This window comes from Cygnus atratus, chromosome 6, assembly GCF_013377495.2.
Source record: "Cygnus atratus isolate AKBS03 ecotype Queensland, Australia chromosome 6, CAtr_DNAZoo_HiC_assembly, whole genome shotgun sequence".
NCBI classification, from domain to species: Eukaryota; Metazoa; Chordata; class Aves; order Anseriformes; family Anatidae; genus Cygnus; species Cygnus atratus.
In genome coordinates, this window is record NC_066367.1 from 9,820,145 (window position 1) to 9,847,311 (window position 27,167).

General features: G+C 41.4%; 1 protein-coding gene across 3 annotated transcripts in view; it reads right to left on the reverse strand.

The window, feature by feature from the left end:
• AGAP1 (ArfGAP with GTPase domain, ankyrin repeat and PH domain 1) overlaps positions 1-27,167 on the reverse strand; it is a 372,179-nt gene that overhangs the window by 31,208 nt on the left and 313,804 nt on the right. For all 3 annotated transcript variants that reach the window (XM_035566371.2, XM_035566379.2, XM_035566388.2), the window contains 3 exons: positions 23,192-23,346; positions 20,859-20,949; positions 14,520-14,742 (listed from right to left, as the gene is read on the reverse strand). In XM_035566371.2, the coding sequence (XP_035422264.1) occupies positions 14,520-14,742; positions 20,859-20,949; positions 23,192-23,346 (469 nt within the window). The remainder of the gene's footprint in view (positions 1-14,519; positions 14,743-20,858; positions 20,950-23,191; positions 23,347-27,167) is intronic.

Genomic DNA, 27,167 nt, shown 5'->3' on the forward strand with positions numbered 1-27,167 from the left:
AAAACTGCCACTTAGAAATTCTGACCTAGATGAAACCAGAAAAATTTAAATCTTTTTGGGAAAAAGAAAAGTTAGCTGGGAGATTTCTAGGCCATGACATAATCATCTGTTCAGCACGAAGACTTTTTGAAGCATATCCCATCCATACCTTTTGAGGGTTACCAATTATTACAGATGGCTTCTGCTCACTACTGTACGTCTGCAGACTTGCACAAAAATGCTTCAGCTACAGGACTTTGCACTGTCTGCACAATCTAGTTAATAGGCACAGTGAGACATTTCATTTCACTGTAATCCCAATTCTCTAAAGGCTCCAGTTTGTCACCTGTGTTCACCTTAACACATTTTAGCCTGCTATTTAATTACTTCAAAGCGAGAGCAATGGTGGTCTCATTTCTTGTGGTCACTCCTCTCTTTCAGGGGTTCACTGCTGCTCCCCCTCCAGCACCCGTATGTCTAAAATCCTGCAGTAAGCACATTGCCTCTGTCAAATGGATATTTTAGAACCGTGGGGAAACTGCATTTGGGCTGATGTGTATATCAAGTTTCAGTCCAGTCAAAAGCCAGCACCATCTTTTCACTGCTGCCCTTTTCATTTAGTTATCTTACTGAAGTCTTATCTCCCCAGTCCCTTGCCATAGGCTACCAGCTTCCTGCAGAGCCAGAAACAAAGCTTAGTCTTAAACAAAGGAAAAAAAAGGAAAAAAATCACAAAAGAGAGAAAGTTGGTCACAGTTACTGTTATGGAGCCCTGCAGGTTCTGTAGCCACGACCAAAGCAAAGGCATGCTGCTGCTTCTGTACCTAGTGTCACCGGCCAGCGCAGCCACCAGTATCACGGCAAGGCACTGCCTTTTGTCAAGTACTGCTCAGCATCATCACTGCTGGTTTTTGGTGTGCTTGTTTCTGTGCTGTACCATGAGCTCAAACAAAGCTATCTGCTGTCCAAACAACCTACGGATGCAGAAATGGCCAAAACCGATGCAGATGGCTGAATTAACGTAACTTCCAGCCATCGGTAGTGACCACTGCTGAAAGCTTTAAGATTTTGCCCATGCAACAACACACGCACACTATCTGCCTATCTGAGTACTTTACCAGGATAAAGGTAATGTGAGGACCACCTTGTCACACGCTCAGCCCAGCCAGTGACAACCTGCCCTGTGTATTTAACCACAATTGGTTCATATGTACAGGTTTCTTTTAACAGTAGAAAACTGTTGTGTACAAACATTAAAAAAAGCTTCAACAGTACAAACCAGAGTAAACTGGCTTTAGAGTAACTGCTCTTATACTAGGTATAGCAACCAATTTCAACTATATGTCTAGTTAAATAACATCATGTTTGGTAAGACCTGAGAGACAGAGCCAGGACCTGAAGGCAGGAGAAATGAAAAGAACAGATTAAGTACCAAGTACACAGAAACGTTTCAAATAAAATGTTTTACATAAAATCTCTAACTAAACACATATTTTGTAATATGCTGGGTATTTTCTTTGCCAGCTAAGCAGCTCTGTTGAGTTCCTGATACAGAGATCCGTGTGCTCTGCAGCAGTAAGTGCTCAACTCACAGTACTTTCTTAAGCTGAACGCATCTCAGATTTTGATCTGACCCTGTGGACCTCATAATAGCTGATGTTTGGTATTTGGGATTTTTTTTCCTCAATTGCTTTCATTTATTTATTTATTTTTCATTTTTATTATTACGAGCTTCAGCCCCTGAAATGTCTGAATGCTGATAGCAACAGCAGTGTTAAATTATTTTCCTTTTGGATATAATTGATTAGATAGCTATTATTAAAGATAGCGAGGGCAAAGATCTGTTTGGTAAGGCTGCCCAATGCTTTAAAGAGTAAATTTAATTTTTCAATTGCTTTTGCATTGACGTACTTAGGACAAAACTCTCTGTATTTATTCCTCGGGTATTGCAGAGCAGCAGCTATGTGCATGCACACGTACACTGAGCAGTGTAATTTCAGAATAGATGATAAAAAATGCATTCAGGTAAGGATAGCTGATGTAAATGTACTCTTCTGCATATGTTCTGTTGTGAAGTTCAATAACTTCTGTGCTTTTGAACAAGGAATACAGGAACATTTGTTGTTATCACAGTAAATGCTAGTCCCTGAAATGCAGGACCCCATGAGCTTAATGTAGCCTCTGTTAGCGGTGGGATTTTTTGGGGGTGGTGGTGAGGGAGGTTGGTTGTTTTTTTTAAACTCATTTACACTGCACTTCATCTGATCTATGAGACAACTGAACTCATGCTTGTGTGGCTATAGGGGGAAAGGACAGGAGCATGCACTTCTTGGCGGAGGGAGGGAAGAGGGGGATGGCCTCCTTCAGCACGTAACTCACGCTACCCGAACTTCTTCCTCAGTAAAAGGCACCAGCTGCTACCCTGGGCTTCCAGATCTCTTCAAGACCCTAGCTGAACACAAACTCACCTGGTCTTTGTACTCTGCAGAAGTGTGAACTACGATCTTGGTCTGGGTTCTGGACTAACATCCAGCATTTCCTTATGGGCCTGTACCTTTGTAAGTTTGCAACGATTTGTGGCTGCAGTTAGATGTAAAAGGGGGCTATAACCACCAAAGGATTGGAAACATCACTTCCATACAGTTCCTTTGTCCTTCTTTATTATGGCTGAATTTTCTGTGGCCATTGAACCTCTACATTTCTCCTTTCTAAGTGCTTTGAAAGGTATCAGAGAATTTTCTGGTGAAAGACTAATCCACATTAGGAGGATCTGACATATTTAAAATGGTATTGGCCTTTGGCCATTAGTTTGATGTCAGCCGTATTTCCCCTCTGTTTTTTAATACCGTATATTGACTTTTGGTCACTCGAAATTCACCTTGTCGTTCCAATTAGCCCTTCCATTTCTCTGTTGTAGGAACACAGTTAAACATTGTACCATGAAGTTTCTAATATTACACGGCGATGGTTATCTGTCTGCTGGTAAGTTCTGGGTTGACCTCTTCAAGTACCTGCTAGCCAAGCAGATACAGCCCCATACTTCGGTCTTTAGAATCACAGAATATCCCGAGTTGGAAGGGACCCACAGGGATCATCGAGTCCAACTCTGAGTCTTCAAATCTGAGAAACCCTCTAGCTCTGTCAGGTGTTTTGGAGAGAACTGATTCAAAAACAGATATAATCAATCCATATTTAAACTGAAAATTATTTCTGCAGCTAAGATCCTAACAGTTTTGAGACCTTTAAAACACGCTCTCAGCTAACAGTCTGCTTCTGTTCTGGTAAGAGCAAAATGATGTTTTCTGACAGCTGTTTATGACTTACAAATACAGTTTTTCCAATACATCCACCTATTGTCTTACCCACCACTGTTCATAAAACAGAAAGAAATCCTCCTAACTTCAGTCCTGAACTCAAATCCTAAGCGTTCCTGAAGTACAAAGCTAATAAACTTATTTCTCAGGGAATTTCAGCTCAACGTGGTGCTTTTCAGCGTGGCAGCCAAACACATTAAACAAAGAGCATAACATAAAAGTAGAACCAAAAAATTGCCAAGAATCTCAGCAGAATAAAGGTATTCAGGGTTGATCGAACCTCCAAGGTAAAGCATTTCAGTCTCTATCACCTGTCCTCCTGCAGGAATTTCTAGAGGCAGGGCGTCCTCCAACAGAAAGCTCTGATTTGTAAGCTTAATACATTCACACCTGATGGTCTTTACATCTTCTGGGTATATTCAGAGTGGATTTGTATTTTTTTTGTCAACACTGGAAATTACCTTCAAAAACAAACTATGAGTTTTCCACAATTCCTTGGAATGACATTATGGGAAAAAAACATGGAAAGTCACAGGTATTGTAAGAAAAATGACAAAGCTGCTAAACTAATACGGACTGATGCTTTTCCTTTCCTCTATTGCATGCAAGAAAAGCTACTTGTTTTCTCTTTGAAGGCCCTCCCCTTCTTTTTTTTAATTTTTGGTTCAGTATTCAAAGCTTGACTGCTGCCTCTGGCCCACTGTTTTGATCTTCGACTAAACTGACCCCACTCCTACAATTTTCTAGCAAACAAATTCATGGTCTCTCCCCAGAAGTGCTCCTTCGCCTGTGAGAAACAGCTCCCAGTAAATCCTGAAATTCTCCAGTGATGAGATATCCACAAAGAAACACCGGTTTGATTTAGGGGATGATGAGATGACTGCCCGAGCAATAAAAATAAGAGTCTCTTTGCACACCCCCATTTATCGAACCATTTTACTCCTGCACAGCAAGGTAGGGCAGGGACTCTCTTGGCACACAGCCTTTTGTCAGTGGGGTTAGTCATGAACTGTGACCAAGGTTCCCAAATGTTTTGTCAATGCAAACATATCTACTATTGTGCTAGCCATACAACTTGAGACAGTCTAAATTATTGGGAACTGTGGCAAATGCAATTCTACAGTATTTAGCACTTGAGCTGAGGACATCACTGCAGCCTCCTGATCTGCCTTTAATAAGGAGGCATATTTCATCAATCCATCGCTGCCTGAAACCATGGCTAATTCACAAGAGTTTCAGAACAAAATATTTTTGATGCTGGCTGGGCTAAATCTTTACCATTTGTGAAACCACATTTTCATTTTGGAAGCTACCGCCTCTTCATCAATACAACATTAAAACGACTGGGTCTCAACAGTTTATTTTCATTCAGGTCTTCATTTTTTATATTGTCAAAAGGCTCGTAAAATCTGGGCTTGAGGAAGGATCTTAGTATCTTAGCTAGCAGGTTTCATAACAAGGCTGTAACATATTGCTTTCCCCTGTCCTCTTCAGAGAGATTTTTAAAAGGAAAAACAATAAATGGGGGTAAGGGTAATCTAACATGTGAGACACTTCAGAGAAAATGAGAAAAAGACAAAAAGCAACGAGAATTTCTTTGGCTCTTTTCTCCAGAAACTCCAGATAAAAGCAGTAATCCTTGGGCAGACCATCCAGAAGGTAGTTGGTAAGCAGAATGCAAAGGACGTACCATAAAAGCAGCGTAACTGGAAATCTCCGCTGAATACACGCCATGCAGGTCTGTAACACACGATGTCACAGATATGTCGCTATAACCACAAAGCATGCATATAATCCATGTGAGGTGTGAACACAGAAGGCAGTGAGTGTGCCAGCTCCGAATACACCAAAAAGTCAGATAATGCATTAACAGCATTACTTATGCTATTCAGATTGTGGCTCTTACACCTCTGCTTTTTAATGAATGCCCTAAGTGAGACAGAAATATTTCTTTTGTAGGTTTCTCTTTCACTGACAATGATGAGAATGATGATTGTAATAATAATTGCAAACTAGGCTTCTATTTACAAAGTGTTTGAGTTTTTATCAAAGGCAGATCTGCACATAAGAAAAGTGCAATTGAACTAGGGAGCATTTTATCTAAATTGCTCATTAACTTGGACAACTGGGGTTGTTTTTTTTTGTTGTTGTTGTTTTTATTTTTAATCATTCAGGCATCTCCCATGCTGCTATATAGGCACCAGTGTTTTACTGGATCAGATCCTGGATTACAAGGTCTGCCAAGCAGCTACAAGGACAATAAAATACGTCGTACTACTAACCTTCATCTTTTGAGTATTTCATTTTAGCTTCTGAGGCCTCCAAATGGTGAAATACGAACAGCCACCACCCAAGCTGACATTTCATTTGGCTCAGTTAGTTATTGTTATTATATGCATTTCCTGGAAGCTACTGGTAAGTGACAATTTTTTTTTTTAAATTTAATTTTAAAACAATTACAATTACTCTGATCTGAAAGCATGCAATCCAACATGTCAGAATCAGTTCATTTCTACAGTAATACGGGGAAAGGTTTTAGTTTACTGGCAGTAGTGAATCAGTCTTTTTATTTATGTGTGTGTGTGTTTGAAAATGCAATACTGTTGTACTAATAATTTATACATTTTCCTCATTATCTTTATGAAATATTTACTGTCTAAAATAGAGCTAATGTAACTCCAGCTCACCAGGAGATGTGCTATTTAGTGTAGTTCAACCACGAAGAAGACCAGGGGTGAGTTATAACTCTCAGGGTTTGTTGGCGTTTTTTTTTTTTTTTTCCCCTCACCACTCCTTCCCAAAGTCTCCCAGTTAATAGGACTTGCTGAAACATCTTAAGTAAAATCTTAAGTCCCTTAGCAGCTGTTTGGTCGGCAGAAGCACAGCTGTCTAAACTTTATTGGCAGTAAATGTCATTCTTGCACACAAACTGCATGCCTGGAAAACCCAAAGGCACATCTTGGTCCGTTAGTGCTATCACATATGATCACATTCCCTGACGAGATGTGAAAACTGAAATGGAAAACGTCAACAAACTCTGGCCACGGTGAGGACTGGGGCATGCCCGCTGACAAGCGTGCCACAATGACAGAAATTTACTTTGAGTTGCAATTAGTGGCACTGTCATTTTTGGGCGCTCCTGCCAATTAATTAAGCCTGTCAAATGGAAAAACAGCAGCATTCACATGATAATTTATATAGGGAGAGACTAGCCTAGCAAAGCTGCTTCTGCAGCCAACAAAATTCCCTCCAAGCGCTTAAAAAAAAAAAAAAAAGGAAAAATATAAAGAAGTAGAAAGGGTGGGGGGTGGGGGGGGAAGAAAGTTAAACTGTCCTTGTTATAATTGTTAACTCTGATCGCTCAAGTAGAAGACGGGCTGATTAAAACTCCAAACGAGCCCCTAGCTCGCTTAAATCTCAGAGTCCGGAATGATAGAATCAGAGGAGTTTATTCATACCATTAAGCCCCAGAGAACTTAATTGAAAGAAGAGCATAGCCTGGACCTTGACAAGCGGGAGGTCACAGTAATTGCTGCCGGACATATTTAACATTAAGATAATCAGGCCATTAATTACCCTTTGGATCATTAAATCAGCCAGTTGCAAAATGAAATTTCTGCCTCTATTACTCACTTGAGAGACCACAGGGGTGGCTTTTAATTTATCAGTGAGCTTGAGATACAAAGGACCAGGCTTGGGGAGGAAGGAAAGGGGGAGAAGGGGGGGTGCTTCAGCAGAGGCAGGAATATCAATCCGCCATGCTTGGTGATCGTGGCAAATTAACTAGGTAAGATAACCTCAGCTTCTAAAGGCAGAAGCTGGGGGTATGTAAATAGATGAGGGCAGACAGGGAGATCAGAGCCTGCACACCACTTAGCAGGATAATAAAGGAAATCATCCTTGATTATCAGTGCTAATTTGGACACTGCCGGTAGCTTGTTATGCGTGTTCTGAGTAGCATTTAATTAATTCAATTGCTTGTTAATGAGGGAAGTGACATGTGGGGAGCAGATGCCACCCAACTGCAGATGGGTTCTGGTCAGCCCTTCACAATAAAATCTTTTTTTTTTTTTAAACACCCTTCCCCCACCCCTAAAATGGGCAAGGTGTCAAGCATGGAAGAGCATTCAAAAGGGACAAAACACTGACCTCATCAGGCCAAGAACAGCTACGAAACCAGACCTGACAGTCGTGGATAGAGAGGTACTAATGTTCCCCCGGGCTGCATCTGTAGCGGTGCGTCCTTATGCCAGAAACTGGAGACCAACAGGACCGTAACAGTAATCTGATGGCCAGAACAAGCGAAAAATCAACGAGAGCCGAAATGGAGTACCTTTGCAAGGCTAAGGACAAGATATGGTGACGTAACGAGGCAGTATCCCTGTGCTTGCCCTTTATCAAAATTCACTCTGAGTACAAATAATGAAGGAATAATTATTTTTATGAAAAAAGGAAGCACGGCTTAATTTTTTTCACAGAAGTCGCTCACCAGCGTAATGGATGTTAGCCTTGAAACGGCAAGCCAGGCTTCAGCGTGGAATTGTGAAAGTCTGCTAAATATAGTCGAGCTGCATAATGTTTTTTCTGACACCATTAAATTCAGTTCATTAGTGAGCGAGGGATCAAACTGGATCTTACATCTTAAGGTGAAAGTCAATTCCCGACACTGCCAGCTCCCAACTCACGACTTTTCAGACAGCATTAAGAACCTCTCTGTTTGCTTATGACCTTTGTTAACCAGAATAAACACAGTAACTGCTATGCAAACAAACTACCTGAGCAAAATTGCAAGGACACTGTGGCAGGCACTTGCAGTTACTGCAAAGTTGCATCGTCGATCCAGACCACCTCTTAAAAAGAGAAAGCTCCAGAATGGGAGGATTATGTGCATCTTTGATTTTTAATACTCAGAACATTGTCATCTGAAGTCTTCCCCCCACCCTGTCATCCACAGGAAAGCAAAAAATGTACATTTTCAAGCATATTTGTTTTTGCTAAATTAGCTGTATCAACCAGAATACAAAAACCAGGCTGTAGAGTTCAACATCTAAATCTCAGCTCAGAAACATGCTACATTCACCATGATGTAAACCACAATATTCAAGCTCCATTTAAAGCCTCAGCAGAGCTTAGAACTATGCCTGACGTAAAGGGCAGCTAACAGCTGAGCTTCTATGAACTGTTCATCCCTCACTTTTGTAATACATTCTTCATGGAGCTGGAAGTTCTTTCTACTTCTGCACGTTCTCAAAACGATACTGAAATGGTGGAGCCCTTCAACTTTGCGGTTTGCAAAGAGCTAATGCAAATTTTGAGCATCACTTCAGCAGAAGAACAAAAAGCATGGTTGGGATATGGCTCTGGATAGCAAGCTGCCCTTCCTTGTCCTCTTGGCCAGCAGCTTCCAGCTGGTGGAGGCAGCCTTGCTGCTGGCATATCGCAGCCCTCCCAACAGGACTGAGACAGAGCCCTTGGGAGCTCAGAGAAAGAGCGAGAGGACCAGGGAGCAAACAATCACCTCCTGGAGTGGGAGAGGGATGGTGACAGCTCGTCTCCTTTGGAAAAGGCCAACATCACCTTAGGAACCCAACGGTGCCAAGCAAGTCTGCAAACCAGAAACAATACGAACAAGAATAGATACAGGAAAGCAAAGCATACGAGGTGTGTCCAGAAGAAAGTTAAATATCAGGCATGAAACCTACGTACCGGTGCAAAAGGCCCAGGCAAAACACGGTGCAGACACCCGAAGCACTGATCCCTAGAAGCTGGCTTCACAACATCTGCAACATTCCTCCATGGAGCAAATTCTGCCCTGGCCCCACTGCGCCGCTCAGACTAGTCCTGTGTCACACCACTCAAAATCAATGTTTTAAGAGTGTGCTTAAATAGTATCAATAGCAATTACAGGGGAAAATCCTGATTCTCATCCCCAGACCCAGTTAATTGTTGCAACATTGATTTACTCTAATTTGACTTCTCACTCCAAATTAAACCCACATTACTGAAGGAGGGATTGCAGGCAAGCTCTCCCCACTCCCTCCCTCCCTTCCAAGACAATAAATTTAATATTGAATACACTTGAAAAAATGGCAGTTGTTGCAGGATCCATACTGAAAGATCTTTTTCCTTTTTTTTTCCTTTTTTTTTTCTTCCTGCGAGTAATTAAAAGATGCTTTTCTTGACTAATGATCCCCCTGTTTAGAAATGGGAAGTCGATACTCCTTCACCAGCAGTCAGCTTCAATTTGTCACAAGGCTCCCGAAGTTTGAGCGGCGGTTCTCAGGGCTGCTGGTAATTGCTGGAACCAATTACCAGCCTTCTAAAGCTGACCTAATCAGGGGCCCATGGACAACACTCTGAGGCCAGCTGGTCCCCTTTTTTTTCTATATTCACATATTCTCCTGTGCTTGGTTTTTCTGCTGCTTCGCCAACTTTTCTTACTCACCAGGAGCTCATGCTAATTCCTCTTCCCTTGCCGTAACCATGCGAACACCCTCAATCTGAACTTTGGCTCATGCTACTGCTTCGCATTATGCTGTTTCCTTGGGGGATCCTATTGCACCTGTGCTCCCATTATCTGCACTGGTTTCCAGTGTAATGCAATCCAAGGTGTTGCTTTTGATCCAGAGGCGCTGAATGACCTAAAGATCTGATTATTTTATAAACCGTCTCTCAGACTCTACGAGATCTGGCAGAAGTTAACATTAGACAGCGTACCTGGACAATATCCTTGATGAAAGTAGCAGGAGCGAGGACTTCTGCTACAAAGCTTTCAGGCTCTGAGTTCCTAAACTCCAATCTGAGAGCCTTTCTGACCTTCAGAATATGCTTTCAGGTTTGCCTTTCCCATGACTTTCTCAGAGAAAGAGTTGTAAGTGAATTTGAGTGCACTAGGAAAGGCCAGCAGTATGGTATGTTCGATGCGGTTTGATTATTGGTTTAACTTATTTTTGAGGGTACAAAATAAAAAATGTAATAAAAAAATGTATGCCAAGGCTGGCATAGCTCAATTTTTATAACTATTGGTGACATTTTCCTGGGTAAGACTCCTTATTTATGCTGTGGCCTACAGTCAGCCGTTTGGCAGTCCTGCCTGCAAAACATCAACCCCTCCTTCACCCTTCCCTCTGCTCAACAGAAATACACTGCAATGATCCAGTGCCAACTTCTCACAAGCTGAAGGGACTGCTTTTGAAGCCATGCATATGTCAAGGTTTTCAGATTCCTCTTAGTCCAGCATGTGAACGCTCCTTGAGCTTCCCAGTCCAACAGACTGAGTACTTGTGGAGCAGTCAATAGTCCTTCTCTGCCCTTGAAAGCCTGGGGGTTTCCATTGATGGCTTCATCTCCAATAGAAAGACACAACATGAAAAGGTGAAACCCTCAGTTACCTGATTCCCACTACAAATGTCTATTAACAGAGGGTCCATCATCGTGCTGACGACTTTTGGCTTTGTTATCGTGTATCAGTTATCATCATCGACTTATTACACAGAAGCACGTGAAAACTGTATTTGTCTAAGGTCTTTTACTGAGGCTTTGTGCTAAGGCCTTTGAATCAGTTGGGGGAATGGTTAAGGAATCTGTTCTTGCATTTCCAACGCTTTTGTAGGCATGAACTGGAAGTCTGAGCAAGCATGTGGAAAACTATGGAGGGTAGATTAATGAGTATATGTAGTGGAACTGAAAAGAGGAGCAACTATACAGGACATGTAATAAGTGGGGCTGCAGAAGGGAACAGAGATAGGAAAAAGTTTAGTAGAAACTTGGAAGAAAACATGGAATTACTTCTCTCTCTAGTCTGATGGGGCTTTGGTGAGAAGTCATTAAAGCAGAAGCACATTGAGTTGCTACCTCCTCACACAGCAGCTCTCATACTCTGCGTGACTCCACTGCTCACGAACATGCCCCCCAACAGCTCTCTTCCCCATCAGGAGAAGTTGTGCTGAATGATTCTTTCTTTCCTGATCTCCAAATATCCTTGGGCGCCCTTCCGTCCCTCCTCCACCAGAACTGCAGATCTCAGTTCCCCAGTTATATTTCTGCTTGCTTACTTCCAAGCACACAGGATTCCAGACTGGTTGAGGTGGGTGGGGAGGGACCCCCGGGCCCGACCGCCCCAGCCCCATTCCAACAGGGACACCCCCAGCAGGGTGCCCAGCCCCACGTCCCGGCGCCTCCTGAAGCTCCCCAAGGAGGAGACCCCACAGGCTCTGGGCAGCCTGTGCCAGGGCTGCGGCACCCGCCCAGCACAGAAGTGCTGCCTGGTGCTCAGAGGGAGCCTCCTGGGCTCCAGGCTGTGCCCAGGGCCTCTCGGCCTGGCGCTGGGCACCGCTGGATGGAGCCCGGCTCTGTGCTCTGTGCCCTCCCCTCAGGTGTCTGTGGACGTGGACGTGCTGGGGCCCAGCCCTGGGCCCATGGCTCCAGGTGCCTTACAGCAGCGCTGAGCAGAGGGGAAGGATCACCGCCCTCGGCCTGCTGGCCGCACTGTGCCTAACGCAGCCCCGGTGCCGCCAGCCCTCTTGGTGACCAGGGCACGCTGCTGGCCCGTGCTCAGCGCGGTGCCCACCAGGACCCCAGGGCCCTTCCTGCAGAGCTGCTTCCCAGCTGGGTGCCCCAGCGTGTCCCGGGGCCTGGGGCTGCTCCTCCCCGGGGGCAGGACTCTGCACCTCTCCTGGCTGGGCTCCCCCAGGCTCCTGCCAGCCCATTTCTGCGGCCTGTCCCTGTCCCTCTGGGTGGCCGCACGGCCCTCTGCTCGCTCCTCCCGGCTGGGGGCCCTCTGCCACATCGGCCACATCAGTAATGAAGATGTGAAACAGGACTTCATCCAGTAGTGACCCCTGAGGTACCTCCTTGCCTTCTCCTCCACTTTTTTTTGTTTAACCCCACAGGTCTATTATAGCTGCTTCTGATAGGATTCCTCCTGCAAAACTCAGAACAGCAGAGAGAAAACTAAATACACAACTTATATCTAGAGATGCTCGGATTTATTTCTTGCCATATCTTGGACAGAAGGATCATGAGGCTAATGGAGACCAAAGTAAAGCACAAAAGGAAGCAGACACTTTGAAAAGGCAGAATTTTCATATATTCATGTGAAAAATACCACTTAAATCCTGTTCCAAACAGCAGAAAAAAATGGGGGTAGCAAAGCAAGATTAGAATTGCTTTGTGGGCAAAATTTCAAATAATCTTACTTCTTTTTTTTTTTCTACCAGGTTTTCTATCAAACTTGATCTCATAACTGGAAATGCATATTTATAAAATTAATCTTTATTCCTTTTGTCCCAAAATGCTATAGCCCAAGAAAGAAAATAAAAAGATGTCACTGACAAACAGCCAACCACAAACATAGTGTACAGAAACAAAGATGAATTAAAATAAACTGAGCATGAGACAGAAAAAAGTTGACTTTATATATGTAAGCCTCACTTCCAAACACACACACAAAAAACCCAAGTTTTTTAATGCAAATGGATGGCTCTCTTTTCATCTTCATCACATGTATTTTAGATTTATCATGAAAACATCCTAAATTTATTATATGAATTCTAAAATCATGTTTAAAAAAAATCCGATTGAGTGTATGCCTTTTCTTTTTAAATATTTACAGTTGAGGTCTCTTTCTGTTCACCTCAACAGTAAGGAGCAACATATATTTGTTAGATGCAACAATACAAGATTTCTGGATTAAGCACAAAGTAATACTAATGACTGAAAGACAACAAGAAGTTGATTTCAACCTAATTGATGAAATCATTATATTAGCTGTATAATAATATACACATACACAGCAGACATACAGTTTATGTATTAACAAAATCTCTGTGCTAGTCTCCCTGAACACATTTATATGCATAGGAATTCACCCAAGTAGCCTGATTAATGTACTTTGCTTCATTCTCGAAGATGAACCAAAGGTGGCACCACAAATTCATTTTTCAGTGCTAACGAAATAATGCAATAAGAAACAGTTGACTTTCTTACAGACAACAGTACAAACCTACTCTTGTACTGTAGGAGGTGTCCCTGGTATATACTCCCACGTTATAATTTCACTTGATCTGATATTGGAAATAGCAGAATCCAGAAATATACATAAACAAAATGAGACCACAATTACCTCTGTTTGATTTCTCTTATATGCACGAGGCTAACACTGAGAGCTAAACCTTTATCATTCCATTTGCTACCTGGGGACTGAACAGTGCTCAGATGCAGGTTTCCCCCCCTGGGGCTCACACTATGACAATTATAACACACTTCCGAAGATAACTTAAAAGACTGGCCCAGCTGGGCAAGATGGTCCAGAAGGTCTTCCACCTGTGTGAACCCCACTGTGCTGAAACCCAGTCTGCCAGAGGTCACTTTGGTTCCCCCAAGACAACATGTTAGTTAGAACTATTAACACCTACCTCCACTAAAATCAGGTAAGTATTTTTAAAAAATCTTCCTCCTTTGACACTGATCAGACAACTTAAGCATAAAAAACCTTCAGTTTTCAGTAGGACAATGTATCACAGAAAAGATTTTCACTGTGCCGAGCTATGACTGGTAGGTAAAATACTGCTCTCATAGGAAACACACACTCCCCCACCAACTTATGCCGTCATATATATCTCACATAAAGCAAGCAAGCAAGTCCATACTGAGCAGGACTCTCATGACAGCTGTGATGCAAACCCAAAGACCTGACAACCAGCGACAAATTACACAGCAGTGTCCTGGGTGAGCTTGGTCTATTGAAGGCAGATTATTAATCATAAACTGATAGTCCAAGAGCCAGGAACGTTGTGGCTTAATGAAACAAAGAAAGTTATTACAATATAATTTAGATTGAGGTATAACCATGTAGGAGGTTTCAATCTCCCACTGTTTTGTCGGTCAGTCAATTGAACAAAAAATCATAGAGCTGCTGAGGAAACCTCCACGAGCATGAAAATGTAACAGGGTCACTCTGCTTTTGACACACACCTCATTTGACATATGTTCTTCCTGGGCATGCAGTGAAGATGTATACCTTCTGATTTTTACAAGGGGTGCTTGAAGGTAGAATTTTAAAAGACTATGTTGTAAAATGTTGTAATGCCCTACCACCTCTGACTGAAATGCCAAAATGAGGAATTATGTGCTCAGCCTTATAGTTTACAGTCTTTGCCATGTGCAGTAAGTATCACATGCTACCTGGCAGTGCATGCCACTGTCAGATGGAGTGAGAAAGCATACCTTGTGGAGTCTGATGAAGGTTTCATATGGCCTTGGCTGTTCTCCTCCCAAACGCTGTTTGCCAACTCATTCCCAATAGAAGACATCACCTTGATGAGCTCTATAGGCCAGTCATCCAGGTCAAGCGAGCGGACCCGGGAGAGGTGTGTGCCAAGGTTTCGGTGTATACCTGAGCATTCAATGCATATGAGGGCTCCCAGATTCAAACTGGCCCAGTCAGGGTCTACAGGAAAAAGAAGAAAAGCCATTAGAACGACAAAACACATAACAAAACCTTCTAGTTCATGTTTGTGGAAAAAGATTTTGCCTCCAAAAATGGAAAAAAAATCAGGTGTTCTGTTCACAAGCACAGTGAGGAGGTCTGGCAGAAGGGTCAATTTTGCCTTCTTAAGACACCAGCCATTTTGAGAAACCCTAAGGGTGTGTGTGTCACAAAAGATGTATTGTTCCAGCTACAGTCAAAAGGAAAGGGTGAATTAGAAAGAAAAGTAGAAACAAGGAAAATATAAACTGAGTAGCAGGCAGCTTATGAAGAAGTAGTAGAAAAAGTCCCTCCTTGGGAATCTAGAGCCACTCGTAGCCAATTACAAGAGAAAAAGAAAAAAAAAAAAAGAGTAGATACAATGTCGCTGTTGCTAACTATATCAACTCCCTTAATAACCATCTATATCATCACCTACATATGGCTTTTACATCTAACACACTATGGGGTATGTTTTCATCTCTAAGATCAGGGAGATAAGTACTAAGATGAAAATGTGATACTTTGAACAGTGCCAGTTTTAGTGTACTAGCCAGAAGGATTCCACAGACAAAAAAAATAACCCCACAAATGATAAGGCAGTGACAAACCTGACAAAAGCCGGGAAATTCAAAGTCATTTCTCAAGATGGTTCACTTTTTGTCACTGTCCTGTGTTATTTAAATCTAGATTTGTATGAATATCCCTCTTCAACAAACATTCATTTCAACAAATGCAATGAAAGACTTATGGGAGGAATTTTTGGTGGCTTTTTTCCCACCTGCTGTCATATCTTTTCTTCTCTCCTTACCCTAGGCCTCCCAAAGAACAAGTAGGCTATCACAAATGCCAAGCAGGAAAATCATGATTAATTGAGAGGGCAGGCAATTTTTATTCAAATCTAAACAAAATTTAGAGCTGACTGGAAAATAATTTCTTTCCGTTCTTGCAAATATCATCAAAGGACTCATTTCTATTTTGTGTAACCCAAAATTGAAAAAGTTATTTTTGGCAGCCAAAATAAGTGGAAAGAAAATATTTCCTAGTTAATTGCCATGTCACTTTTGGTCAAAAATATTAAAGGAAAGCAGATACTTATAATGGCAAAATTCAACATTTCATTGAAAAGACTGATTGACATTTTTCTGTCAGTCCTTAGAAATAATAATAAAAAAAATGAACAAGTAAACTCCCCATCTTATTTCACTTAAGCAGAAAAACAGATCTTTTGTTTAAAAAGTTTCAGCTGTACTAAATCTTACTCTAGAAACAGACAGCAGGTGTTTCAGATCTCCAAAACTACAGAAGACAAAACACCTGCCATGCTTTACAAGTCCTTAGTAAGACAAGCATGAAACGCTCCTTTCTTGCATATTTCTCCAGGTCACCTCCACGAGTTACTTTTGGTGTCTTGCCAGTGGGGGAACTCAAGTAGTGTATTTGAAATACACTAAAACCCCTGAAACACTAATTTGTCTGTAAAAGCTTAAACAGAGCAGATATCCATTTAAAATTTACAAACTGTGACTTGGAATGAAATCTCTGCCCCTAACCTGCAAAGGGCAGGGTTATCTTCACAGACATTAAAAGTTTCATGAGTTCAAAGAAGTACTAACTCAGAACAAAGCAAGAGAAAAATTACTGATTAATATTTTTATAATTTTTCCAGCAGAACTGATGTTAAGGACCTGATCCCCACACCCTCCAGAAATACATCTATGTATTTGAAGTACATCTAGTGTATCTTCTACCAAATACATTTCTAAAATATTTGTCTACTTCCAAATAACAGTGCTAGTGAGATTGAAATAGTCCGACAAACAGATAACCAAGAAGTTACCAAGTACCCAAGAAGTTACCAAGTAACCAAGAAATTTTGTCAGGATAGTATTTTAAATTTCAACAATCTGACAACACACAATTGAGTAAGAAGGTGGCAAACTAGAAAAGGAGAGTGTTGAATTCATTATAGACATTCAGTGAAAAAACAGACTTGTTGATTTTGGTCACAACTGGATAATGCAAAGCACGACAGGGCTCTAATAAGCAGCTTGGACAAGCAGCATCGGTCTTTGGTTTCTGAAGAAAAAATGACATGATGTCAATGATGTTTCAGTGTGTGCACATGAAAAAATGTTCTCAAAAGGATATATGCTAGATGATAAATCACTACTGACCAATTAATTTGACGAGCTATTGTAAACTGGTATTCTTGATCTCATAAAAGTAATTTTTTAATTTTTAATCTAATTCTTGGAAATTTTAAGCTGCAAACAATCTAGTTTTTTTTTTTTTTTTGTAAAGAAGAGGAAGATAAAAGAATTAGTTTACTTTTCTTGCTGATACTAACAGTAATTTTGAATTAGAGGATGCTTAGAGTACTTAAAAGCACATGGCAGGCACTTCTTCAGTATGCATACACCCAAATTTGATGGTAGAAGGAAAAAGCCCATTCTGTGCAGCTAGAGGTACAATAAAGCTAGTTTCCCTCTTTTTTACTTATAATTTGTCAATCAAAATATGAGAATTTTTACATCACTGAATATTCCCAGATTTAAATTTTCATCTGTCCATATTCTTAAAGATATTCAGTTTTCTCCTTCTCTAAAAAACTTCCCCACTTTGACTTGCACCTCAATCAAATTGGTCATGTGAAGGCCAAGGTTCTTGACACAGCTATTTTAGGAGAATAACCTCTTCACATCATCTCCTTCATCCCTTTGGACATGGGGTGGCTGATGAAAGACTTGCACATGCTAAACTCATCCGGATTCAGCGTGACAAAGATAGTGCTGGACTGAACAGAGGAAATCTCTAAAGAGAGGAACAGAAGAGCAAGGAAACTAAGAAGCAGCAGCAGCTGGTGAAGGCATCTTGCAGGGTTGTAGCAAGAGAGGGAAAAATTCGTATCTTTTAGTTTCCTTGAGAATTTTCTTCTATTCTACCTATGGAAAATTGACTCTTGTGATGGGTTTGATAGGCTTGACAATGACACTGAAGTTATTATGTCCGTGTTTGGCTCTCAGATCCAAAATACACCATGGTAGAGTCTAGACACTAAACTCTGTTGGACTGGGAAACTCGTAATGAGAGTCTCCTTGTTTTTTTCTGCAACAGAAAAGATCTAATATTCCATGCTCTCCAGATACCTTACAAGAGTGAAATATTTCTCTTCTGATATGCTCTTTAAGCATTACAACTGGAAAAGCAAAAAGCATCTGGAGGCAGAAATTTAGCCTTGTTTGCCTAAGCAATTTGATCATCTTCAGTGCCTTCACCATCTGGAACTGGGCCTCTTCCTGCTTGCAAGGCCTCTAGGAAAAGGCAAGGTTTGTCTCCTTGTGAAACCGGTACGAAGTCCACTTGGGCTAAAAGTTCAGTACCTGAAGGCCTCCTTGCCTCAGTGTCACCTGTGTTCTCCCGGGATGGGAAAGTTAGTAAGGAGTTAGCAGTCCGAAACTGCTAAAGGGGCAGACGGAGGACACAAGGGCTCCTGGTGCTACTGCTGCTGGTTAACATACAACAAAGCAGAAATTCCCCAGTGAAACAAAGTGCTGTAATGAAGTGCTAAAAAGCCAAAGCTTCTAGAAAGAGGAAGAATGAGACTTCTGAAGTGGAAGATTGATGGCCCTTGAATGGAAGTGAGGGACAGCAACATCTCATATTCCTTTGCTCCCAAACATCTGGCTTTGTGAAGATGCAAACTATGCAAGCCTTCCACAAGGGCCCTGGTGTTTGTGATGCAAAATGCTTTGGGGTAAGGACTTGCCCAGGCAAGAGAGAAAGGGAGTGAAGGGAATAAAGCAAAGCCTGGCATAAAAAGCAGCAGGCTGAGGTTCACATAGTGTGCATGCATGTTTATGTTTTAAGATACATCGCTTAGGAACTATCTCAGGTTTTTCAAAGGAAATAGAGGCCTTAAAATTAGGAAGGGCAAATGGCAAGAAGAGACAAGGAAGGTTTAAATCATCTCCGAGAACACAAACAATTCAGTGAGGTTCCAGCTGAGGTTCCAAAATTGCCCCCTACCCCCCAAGCCATACAACCAAGCGTTGACAGCTGCCAAAAAGGGCGGTACCATCCTACCCTCTCCCAGCAACATATTCCTGGCACAGCCCATCTGCTGGCACCGTGCACGCGTGGCCAGCTTGACCCAAGAAGCAATCTGGATGAAAAACAACCTGGCTGAAAGGAAAAGGAAAAAAAAAGGGGGGGGGGGGCTTTTTTTGCACAATCATGTTCTGATTAAACATCTAGCTAAGCTGCATAAATACTGGGGTACAAGACTAGGAGAGAAACACATACCTCGGGGATAGTGTGCACTCTGGGTAGAGCTTAAAGGGTTCATGGGCACATTGAAAGGACATGCATGGGTGTGGGAACCTGTTTGCCATAAAGGAATTACACTTTTCCACTCCCGCTTGGGTGACCGGGTAGCAGGGTCTAGGAAAATGCCACCCACAGCTGTACAGACAGACTGGAGAAGACCTCAGAGAAGCTAAATGTATGTCCTAGGTCACTTGAAGACCCCATCCTTCTCATATACAGCACTGCATCTTATATGCGTACTACTTCAACTATACTAAAGACTTGGAGTACATCTGAACGACTACCAGGTTAATATGAAAGAACATGAATAAATATGAGTCACTTTCATCTGTGTATGCTAAAATACCAGCCAAACTAACATTTTTCCTTGTTTATCACACTCTGGATTACTAGCCAATGGAATGTAAGGACCATAATTCATCACGGTTGATATTTTTTTCTCTCTGTCTGTGAAAGGTTCATGATATTTCTACTGGAGATCTCCTACAAGCAGGTCATCAAGCTGTTTGGACAGGATCTGAGTCCTGGTGCTCAAAGCCTAGTCCAGTCAAGGCTCATATCCCTGCACGCTGAGGACAGAGCACCTACCTGCCTTTGTTCTCGATCCATCGCCTATGGACAGAATATGAATATCTGACAAATTTCAAAAGAATCAATTAAAATCAATCTGAGTGTGAAGAACATTTTGATGGCATGGACTGGAAAAAACTTTTCATTTTAAATGCCTGTTAATGTGCTAACCACCTTCTCTTCAAACCTTTTGAGGATGAGGCAGGCTTGCTTGGTGGATGACCGAATCAGCTGAATTGTTAACTATGCAGACAGCAAATTAATCATGCAAAAACACTTACACTTTTGTATGAATGTTCATTTTAAATTTAGCTGGGAAGTTTAAATGGCCTAAACAAATAGTCAGAATCCTAAACAGTAAGTCTTAAAAAAAAAAAAAGTATCAAAAGAAAAATAAATGAATATTTTTCCATTTTAAGCACATGTAAAATCACAAGAAAAGTTCTGACTTTCAAACATCAAAGAAATAAAAATGCGCAAGTTCCCAATCCTTCAGCTTCTACAGCTAATTGCTTTAGAGCAAGAGTACTTCCTTTTTATGGCTTTGTAACAAACCTCTGGAACTAAAGAGCAACAGAATAATGACCTCAGCTGGGGTTAGTGAGGTGAAGAGCAGCTCAAAGTATTCTTGAGAACACTTTTCTGAACATTAGGTATATGCTTAAAAATAAAAAAGGGAAAGAAACATAAAGGGGAAAAAATGCCCAAATCAGCTTTCTAGTATCCAGACATAACGAGCAATGACTTCGGTTTCTTCTCACAAGTAACCCTGAAAAAAAAAACAAACCCAAAACCCACAAATTAAGCTTTACCTCTCTGAAAATATTACCACAGTACGTATGCCCTCTCCACCCAAAGTAGGAAGAAAGTGGAAATAACTGATGTCAAAGAGCAAAGTCCTTTTCCCCTTTCTTCAAAGGAAAGTGAAAAAGTGTTCGCATTTGAAGAGACAAGTACAACAACAAGGGGAAAAAATTAGGAGTCATCTGACATGGCATATATTAAGTAAAAATTAACATAAATTAAGTCTGATTAAGCAAACTCTATAATGAAGAAGAAATGTGCAAACAACATATGGAATATAATACCAAAAAAGACAAAGCCCTCGGTGGGTGTACACCCAAGTCTCGGCCAAGGAGATGAGGTCAGCTTTCTGAAAGCAAGCACCCCGTGCTGCCTTCAGCAATGGCTGTACTTACTCTGTGCTTCACAGTCCACGCAGTAGGAATTGCCTCTGATGTTCCTTATTGACTGAAGGGCCATGGCCTCATTCTGACTCGTCATACGGGACTGCGTAGATTTGAAGAAATGCGTATGCAACAAACAAGAGCCCAATAAAAAGGGTTAGATAAAAATTGTCAGCAAAGGCAACAAAATAAAGCTTAGATCAAGTTTCAACAAATAAGATGAAAGATCCTGAAGCCTTTGGATTGCCTCTCAAGAAATAGCAACCTCAGTAGGGTCTCCAAGTACTGCAAGACCAGGCCCGCCAAGCAGAAATTCCCTCTTTCCTCCCCTAATTTTGTCAGCTTGGGATTTCTCCCAGAGCTGTCCCCACCCTGCACAGGAACTCCCAGCACTCTGGGGACTCTTGCCTGGATTCTAACTGGTGGGGAGTCTGCGCAGAGGAAAGCTGAGCTTCAGAATGAGCCCTGCTATTCACAAGAAAGGTACTCACAGCGTAGGTTTACTTCTTCAGATAAATTAGATAAGAATATTATTGTATCAAATCAATTTCTTTTATTGATATTTTTGCTTTTGCTAATGAAGACTAAGGGATGGCTTGCAAAAGAAACCGAAACCCTTTTATTGTCAAAAGGTCAGATTTAATCAGATGGCTCCCATTTAGATTCTCTCCATGATGACCGGCCAATGACCCGGAGTGTCTGTCACCATGTACAAGTAGTTCAGCTCTATGCACCTAAACCTTCTTGTGGGTTTTCTGAGAAGAAAATTGTTAGCTGTACCAAATTATGGGCTCTCTGAAATGAATTTTCAAACGAAAGTCAAATCTTTTTTTAAATAATTTAAGCAGGATTAGGACCAGGTCTTACATATGGGCATGTGGAGATACGTCCTCCCAGTCTGTCAATGGGAGGCTTATTAAACCTGTCCAATTAGCTGTGCTTATGGTATTCTGGTTAGTTCTTCTGTTTTGAGACCTTGGAAATACTTTACAGAAAAATCTCTTGGAGCATTGTAGCAGGTTGAATATATAACCAAAAAAGCTCTCTGAACAAGCAAAATCTTATGAATGGACTCTCCTTTTCAAAAGAATATTTAATATACACAAAGGACAATCTTCTCTGTAGGTATCACATAGTAAATGTTAACAGCCACTCTTTGCCCTCTTTTCTATTAGGGCTTTTTTAACATAGGTGTTAGTATACTAATTTCCTCTGTTGTGCTCTCTTAACATACAAACTAAAATGTGTAAATCCATGAAAGTCAGGCACGAAACCAAATAGGTAGTAATTTTTCTCCCTCTCAGAAATATATATTAGAAATAAACATTTTTTTTAACCAAATAGGAAGTAAATTACGTTACAGTGATGATAATTACTGATGTCTGATCTGTTCTGGTAGGTTGGGGTAATGAAAGCAGGCATTCATTTCAAAATTTGAGTCTCCTTCTTGCAATATGAAATCATTAAAGACATCTCTCAGATGGATAAGGTTAAGGGGTCTACAGGTCTGAACAATTACTCCCCATTTCTCTCTCTCCCCCTTACCACTCAACACCTTGCTCTCTAGTTGTGAACTGTTTGCAGTCACAAAGACTCAGGAATCACAGGTTCTCCTGCCCCTCCAACAATGAGCAACAGCTGAAGTACTCTCAGATTTTAAATGTGTATTTTAATAGGAAAAAAGAACAAACTACTTCTGTCATAATGTGAAAGCATTGCAAATTAGAAAGACAGTTCCTTTTAGGAACAGGCAATAGCTTATCTTTGATTTCTGTGATTTGTATCACTTCATCACTGCAGAGCCTGGTGCCTGAACACCACTGCACGTTTATGCCTTGGCCAACCAGAATGCTTAATTAAACTTTGCCATGCAGGAGCAAAAAAATTTTTAATTGAGATTTGGCAAGTAAATCAGCTGGGTTTTGGGTCTGTCCCCACTCTTCTCCAAGACAGGCTCTTCTTAAAGAACTTTCTGCAGCCCTTCCCTAACCTGCAACAAACCTCAATCTGCAGTAGTGAATACATGATATAACTTCTCAGTAGGGAGAGTCCATGACTTTGCTCCAAGTTTCAGTCAAATTTTAAGAGCATTCCAGAAGACCCAAATATAATCTAGTAGCTCTATTTACTCAATTGCTCTAAAAAGTTAACTGCAAAACAAGCTACAGTACCAGTTATCTTGAAATATCTGAGAAATGTATACAGCTCTAACACGACTGTGCCATGTGCCTAGCACATGCATGTCTCTAGGAGGGCAAGTTTTAAAATTCAGGGTTCTTGATTTTGCTTTCCTTTTAATCATCAACCACCATAACTTATTTTCAGTATTACTCTGTGTACCATACCTTGTTCTTGCTGCTCTCGCATGACTGTAAACTGGCCAAGATCTGACTCTCTATGGCTTGTACCCATGCATCTCTTTCTTCGTATGTGGTAGCTTCAAAGTGCCAAGTCTGGCCAGTGAGAGAGACAATGATAAACTCAAAGTTTTCTTCTTGTTCTGAAAAAAAACATGCAATAGGAAGAAAAGTTTAAGGATCTCGATAGATAGGCCTAAGCAATCCTGTTTGATGAGCATTTCTGCAATGTAACAAGGAATTGCAGGTCTGAACGTCTGAGATTCAAGGCTAAGCATATCCAACTACCCTGAAGCTGCACAATGCAACCCAAAACAACTTGCAGATCCAAATTTTTTCTCTCTAAATGCTATGTAGATAAAGTACTTTTTTTTTGGATAAATATTCAGTTCCTCTGTGTATTTGAGTATTTAGTGTTGAGTCTATCCATTTCTCTAACACAAAGTGGCCAACAAACATTATTTAGACTTTAACCTGAGGTGGTAAGAGCTACATGTGTCACAAAATAACTGAAAAAGATGGACTATAAAGAGGTGACAACACAAAGTTTGTCAATTCTTCCTTCAATCACACGTGTACATGCACAGATATGTTAAAAAAAAAAAAAGTGCTTTTCTGGTCTACAGCACAAATACACCGGATTATACAGGATTAAAATCGGTTCAACTTATTCAACACTCACATTTGATATGGAAGATGAGAAAACGACCTGAGAAGCTAGCAGAAAGGGTCAATGAAAAACCTTTAGGGCCACTAGAGCATAAGGACAAGTATTCAGGCTGAAGCACTCCAGCATATGAAAACATCAACAAAAGTACGCACACTAACTACACATGGGACAGCAAAGTCAAATTAAAAAAAATCAAAGAAGCTGAAACAGAGATAGTGGAATTGGGAATGGCAGGCATGAAGCATGAAAGGAACATAATAATAGAGCACAAAGTTCTGGTGAACATCAGACATAACGGGCTTTAGAAAGAGCATTTACATTCACTTGTCTACTAATGACTTATTACGTATTCAGAGCCATGAACCTCCTGCATTACCTTGTCATCCATAAGCATGTAAAGATAACTGACCAATCTAGCACTAGCTTTAAAGACAGTACTGCTGCTCGCTGGAAGTCATTTTCTCAACCTGTGGGACAACTGTTTTTTCTTGATAAGCTCCATGCTAGCAAGGCCATTGCTTATGCTGCTTTAATGAACTCTCAAAAAATAGAGTAGGTTAATTTGCACCTTGAGAACATACACAGAGTTGAAGGTTATTTCCAGGTGCATGAGAACACCTGAAGTAGCAGTTACACTAAAAAAAACAAATAAAAAAATAAATGTGTAGAATAAGTGGAAACAAAAAGAGGAGAGAAATGCACTGTGCAGGTATAACTACATTTGTTTTAGCAATATTGTGTAAAAAGCAGGTAGGATCACTAAGCAAAATGCTGATTAAATCACAAAAAAGTCACATTTATCAAATGGAGCTTCAAGAGTTTATGAAGATGATGTAAGGGTAAATCCAACAGAGAGACTAAAATTGCTTTCAGTCCTGTGCACTGTCATCTGCAGGACAATGCAGTGCTGCAGAATAAAAACTGAAGCACCTCCAGAAAGCCTTGTTGGAGGGAAGAGGGTCCTGACAAAGCCAGGGAACACAGGCAGAGTAAGAGAACACAGAAAACTGAATCTCACACGAAGCAGCTTCTGGCAGAGTCCAGTTCAGGAGACTCATTCTTAGGCATTATGCCTTTCTCCCTCATCTCTCCTCTACTCGGCGCTGGAAGACAAAGCTATCGCACGGGGTGGCGTGTGGCTTTGGGGTCATTTTGTCACCACAGGGAAAATGAATTCCCCATGCCTCCTTTTTAAGCAGGGAGGACGGCCTGATGGATGCAAAGAAACAAGGGCACAACGAGAGGTAACTCCCCGAAAGCACGCAGGACTGAGCTAGCTTCCCATACATAACGATCAAGAAGTATATGTGCTATATATTTTGAGAGACTCTCTGCAGAGACAGAATCCTGTCACGGTCCAGCCCAAAATTTCAGCATCTACAAACTACATGGCTTCTCAGCACCACAATTCCAGGACCTGAAAGAAGTGCATAAAGCCAAGACTCAGCATGATTGAACTCTCCCATCTCGTATTTGCCAATAATCCTGATTGCGTACTTAGGAATTTATTATGAGAAATAAATTGTGCAATCCAGCCAGTCTGCCCTTTAAAAGCAAGTTTGAAATACTGTCCTCGCTCACAACAGTGCCCCTGCAGGCCTTGTTTGCGAGGAACGCTGCACTGAAGTTACCCTCTGCTTCTGGAAGGCATCCTGCATGGTGTGTGAACCCTGCCATCCAGGCGACTCGAGTGAATTTGGGGGAACACCGCCAGCTGCTTCCTGTCGGTGTTCCTTTACACACGAAGTATCCTTTTTTCAAAGGAAAGGCTCTCTTGTTTAATCTCTGACCTCTTCTGCGGTGACCAGATGACACTGTGACAAAAGCTGCAAATGCCTCGCAGCCGCTGTGGCTTGGGATTGCCAGGTCTGCACGGCGCATTGGTGCGTTTGTCCCCGTGGAGCCCTACCACGGGTTACGAGGGCTGCAGCATGTCCTAAGGCTGGGCTGGGAGGGCATCTTCATGTCATCAGGAAGCAAGCTGACAACTTCGTTGTTGTTGACAATACATTAAGAATGCACAAGTTTGCTTATTTTATTAGGCTTGCTCCTTAAAAAGCTCAGACGAGAAGCAAGAGCACCAGCTGAAGATGCGTCCAACAATACATTTTCTGCTTGAACGTGATGGAGTTTTGTTTTTGCAAACACAACTGCAAAACAAAGCACCAGAGCCAACGCCACGTCACCTGCAGAGCAATGTGTAAGACAGGCACGCTATGCAGGTAGCAAACATGTAGATCCTCAGCCATTGCAAACACAAACAGAAAAATCCAGGCAGCAGGGTGAAATTGCTCAGTTTTACTCTTCGGTAAAACTATGGGTTGTGCTATTTAAATCCCTATGAGCCCAATCACAAAATTTTATTAAACAGTTTTCCATGTTTAACAGTTATTCATAGAAAGGTCCACTATAATAGTATTTTAGCACCATCAACCTGTCGAAATCAACCTGCCCAATTACTCCAAACTACATTAATAACACCGGATATTACACTAATTGTGTCCAGTTTCTATGCAGACGAGGTCCCATGGGGCTAATTTTTCTTCCTCAGGGGCAAGCAACTCAGCCATCAAACTGATTTCACTAAGAATCCCTCCTCATTACACAAGTCCAGGCTGTCAAACTTTTTTTTAAAAAGGTTAATGGGCCAATCAGTCATCAATTATTTCCTGGAAGCCCAGCAGACAAAGGGTTAAAGTGCTAAGAAACAGCTGCAACTGATTTGCATTTGGAAATTATCAACATGAGATGTCTAAAATGTTGTGGGTTTTCTTTTTCTTTCTTTTCCTTTTTTTTTTTTTTTTTGTATAAGTGGGAAGGGGTGGCTAAAATGGGAAATAAGCCCAAACTGTAAGACCGTGGTGATACAGAACCTAACATGTGAGACTTTTTTGGATTTTACTAGAGGAGCAGTGGATGTGCAACCAGTGAGTTTTAGGAAAACTAGATTGCATTGCATATAGTGGCATGGAAACCATTAGTACCACCACTTTGAAGGAACCACACGGTACCACGGTTGATGCTGCACATACTGATTTCACCATTATCTTTTCGTAGTAAGTTTACTTCATTCAACAGAACTTCACGTGTATTTTCCCCTGCCAAACAACACACATTGCTACAGCCCACCCACTTATGGAGAACGATGCACAATTCCTTACAAGCGCTGTGCAAGGGAAAACAAACAGTTAGGCATGGTCTCGCTGCATTCCCACACCAATGCCAGTGTTCATTGTACGTAACAGAGATCAGATATAGCAAACTACACTGAAAATAACTACAGGATACAATTAG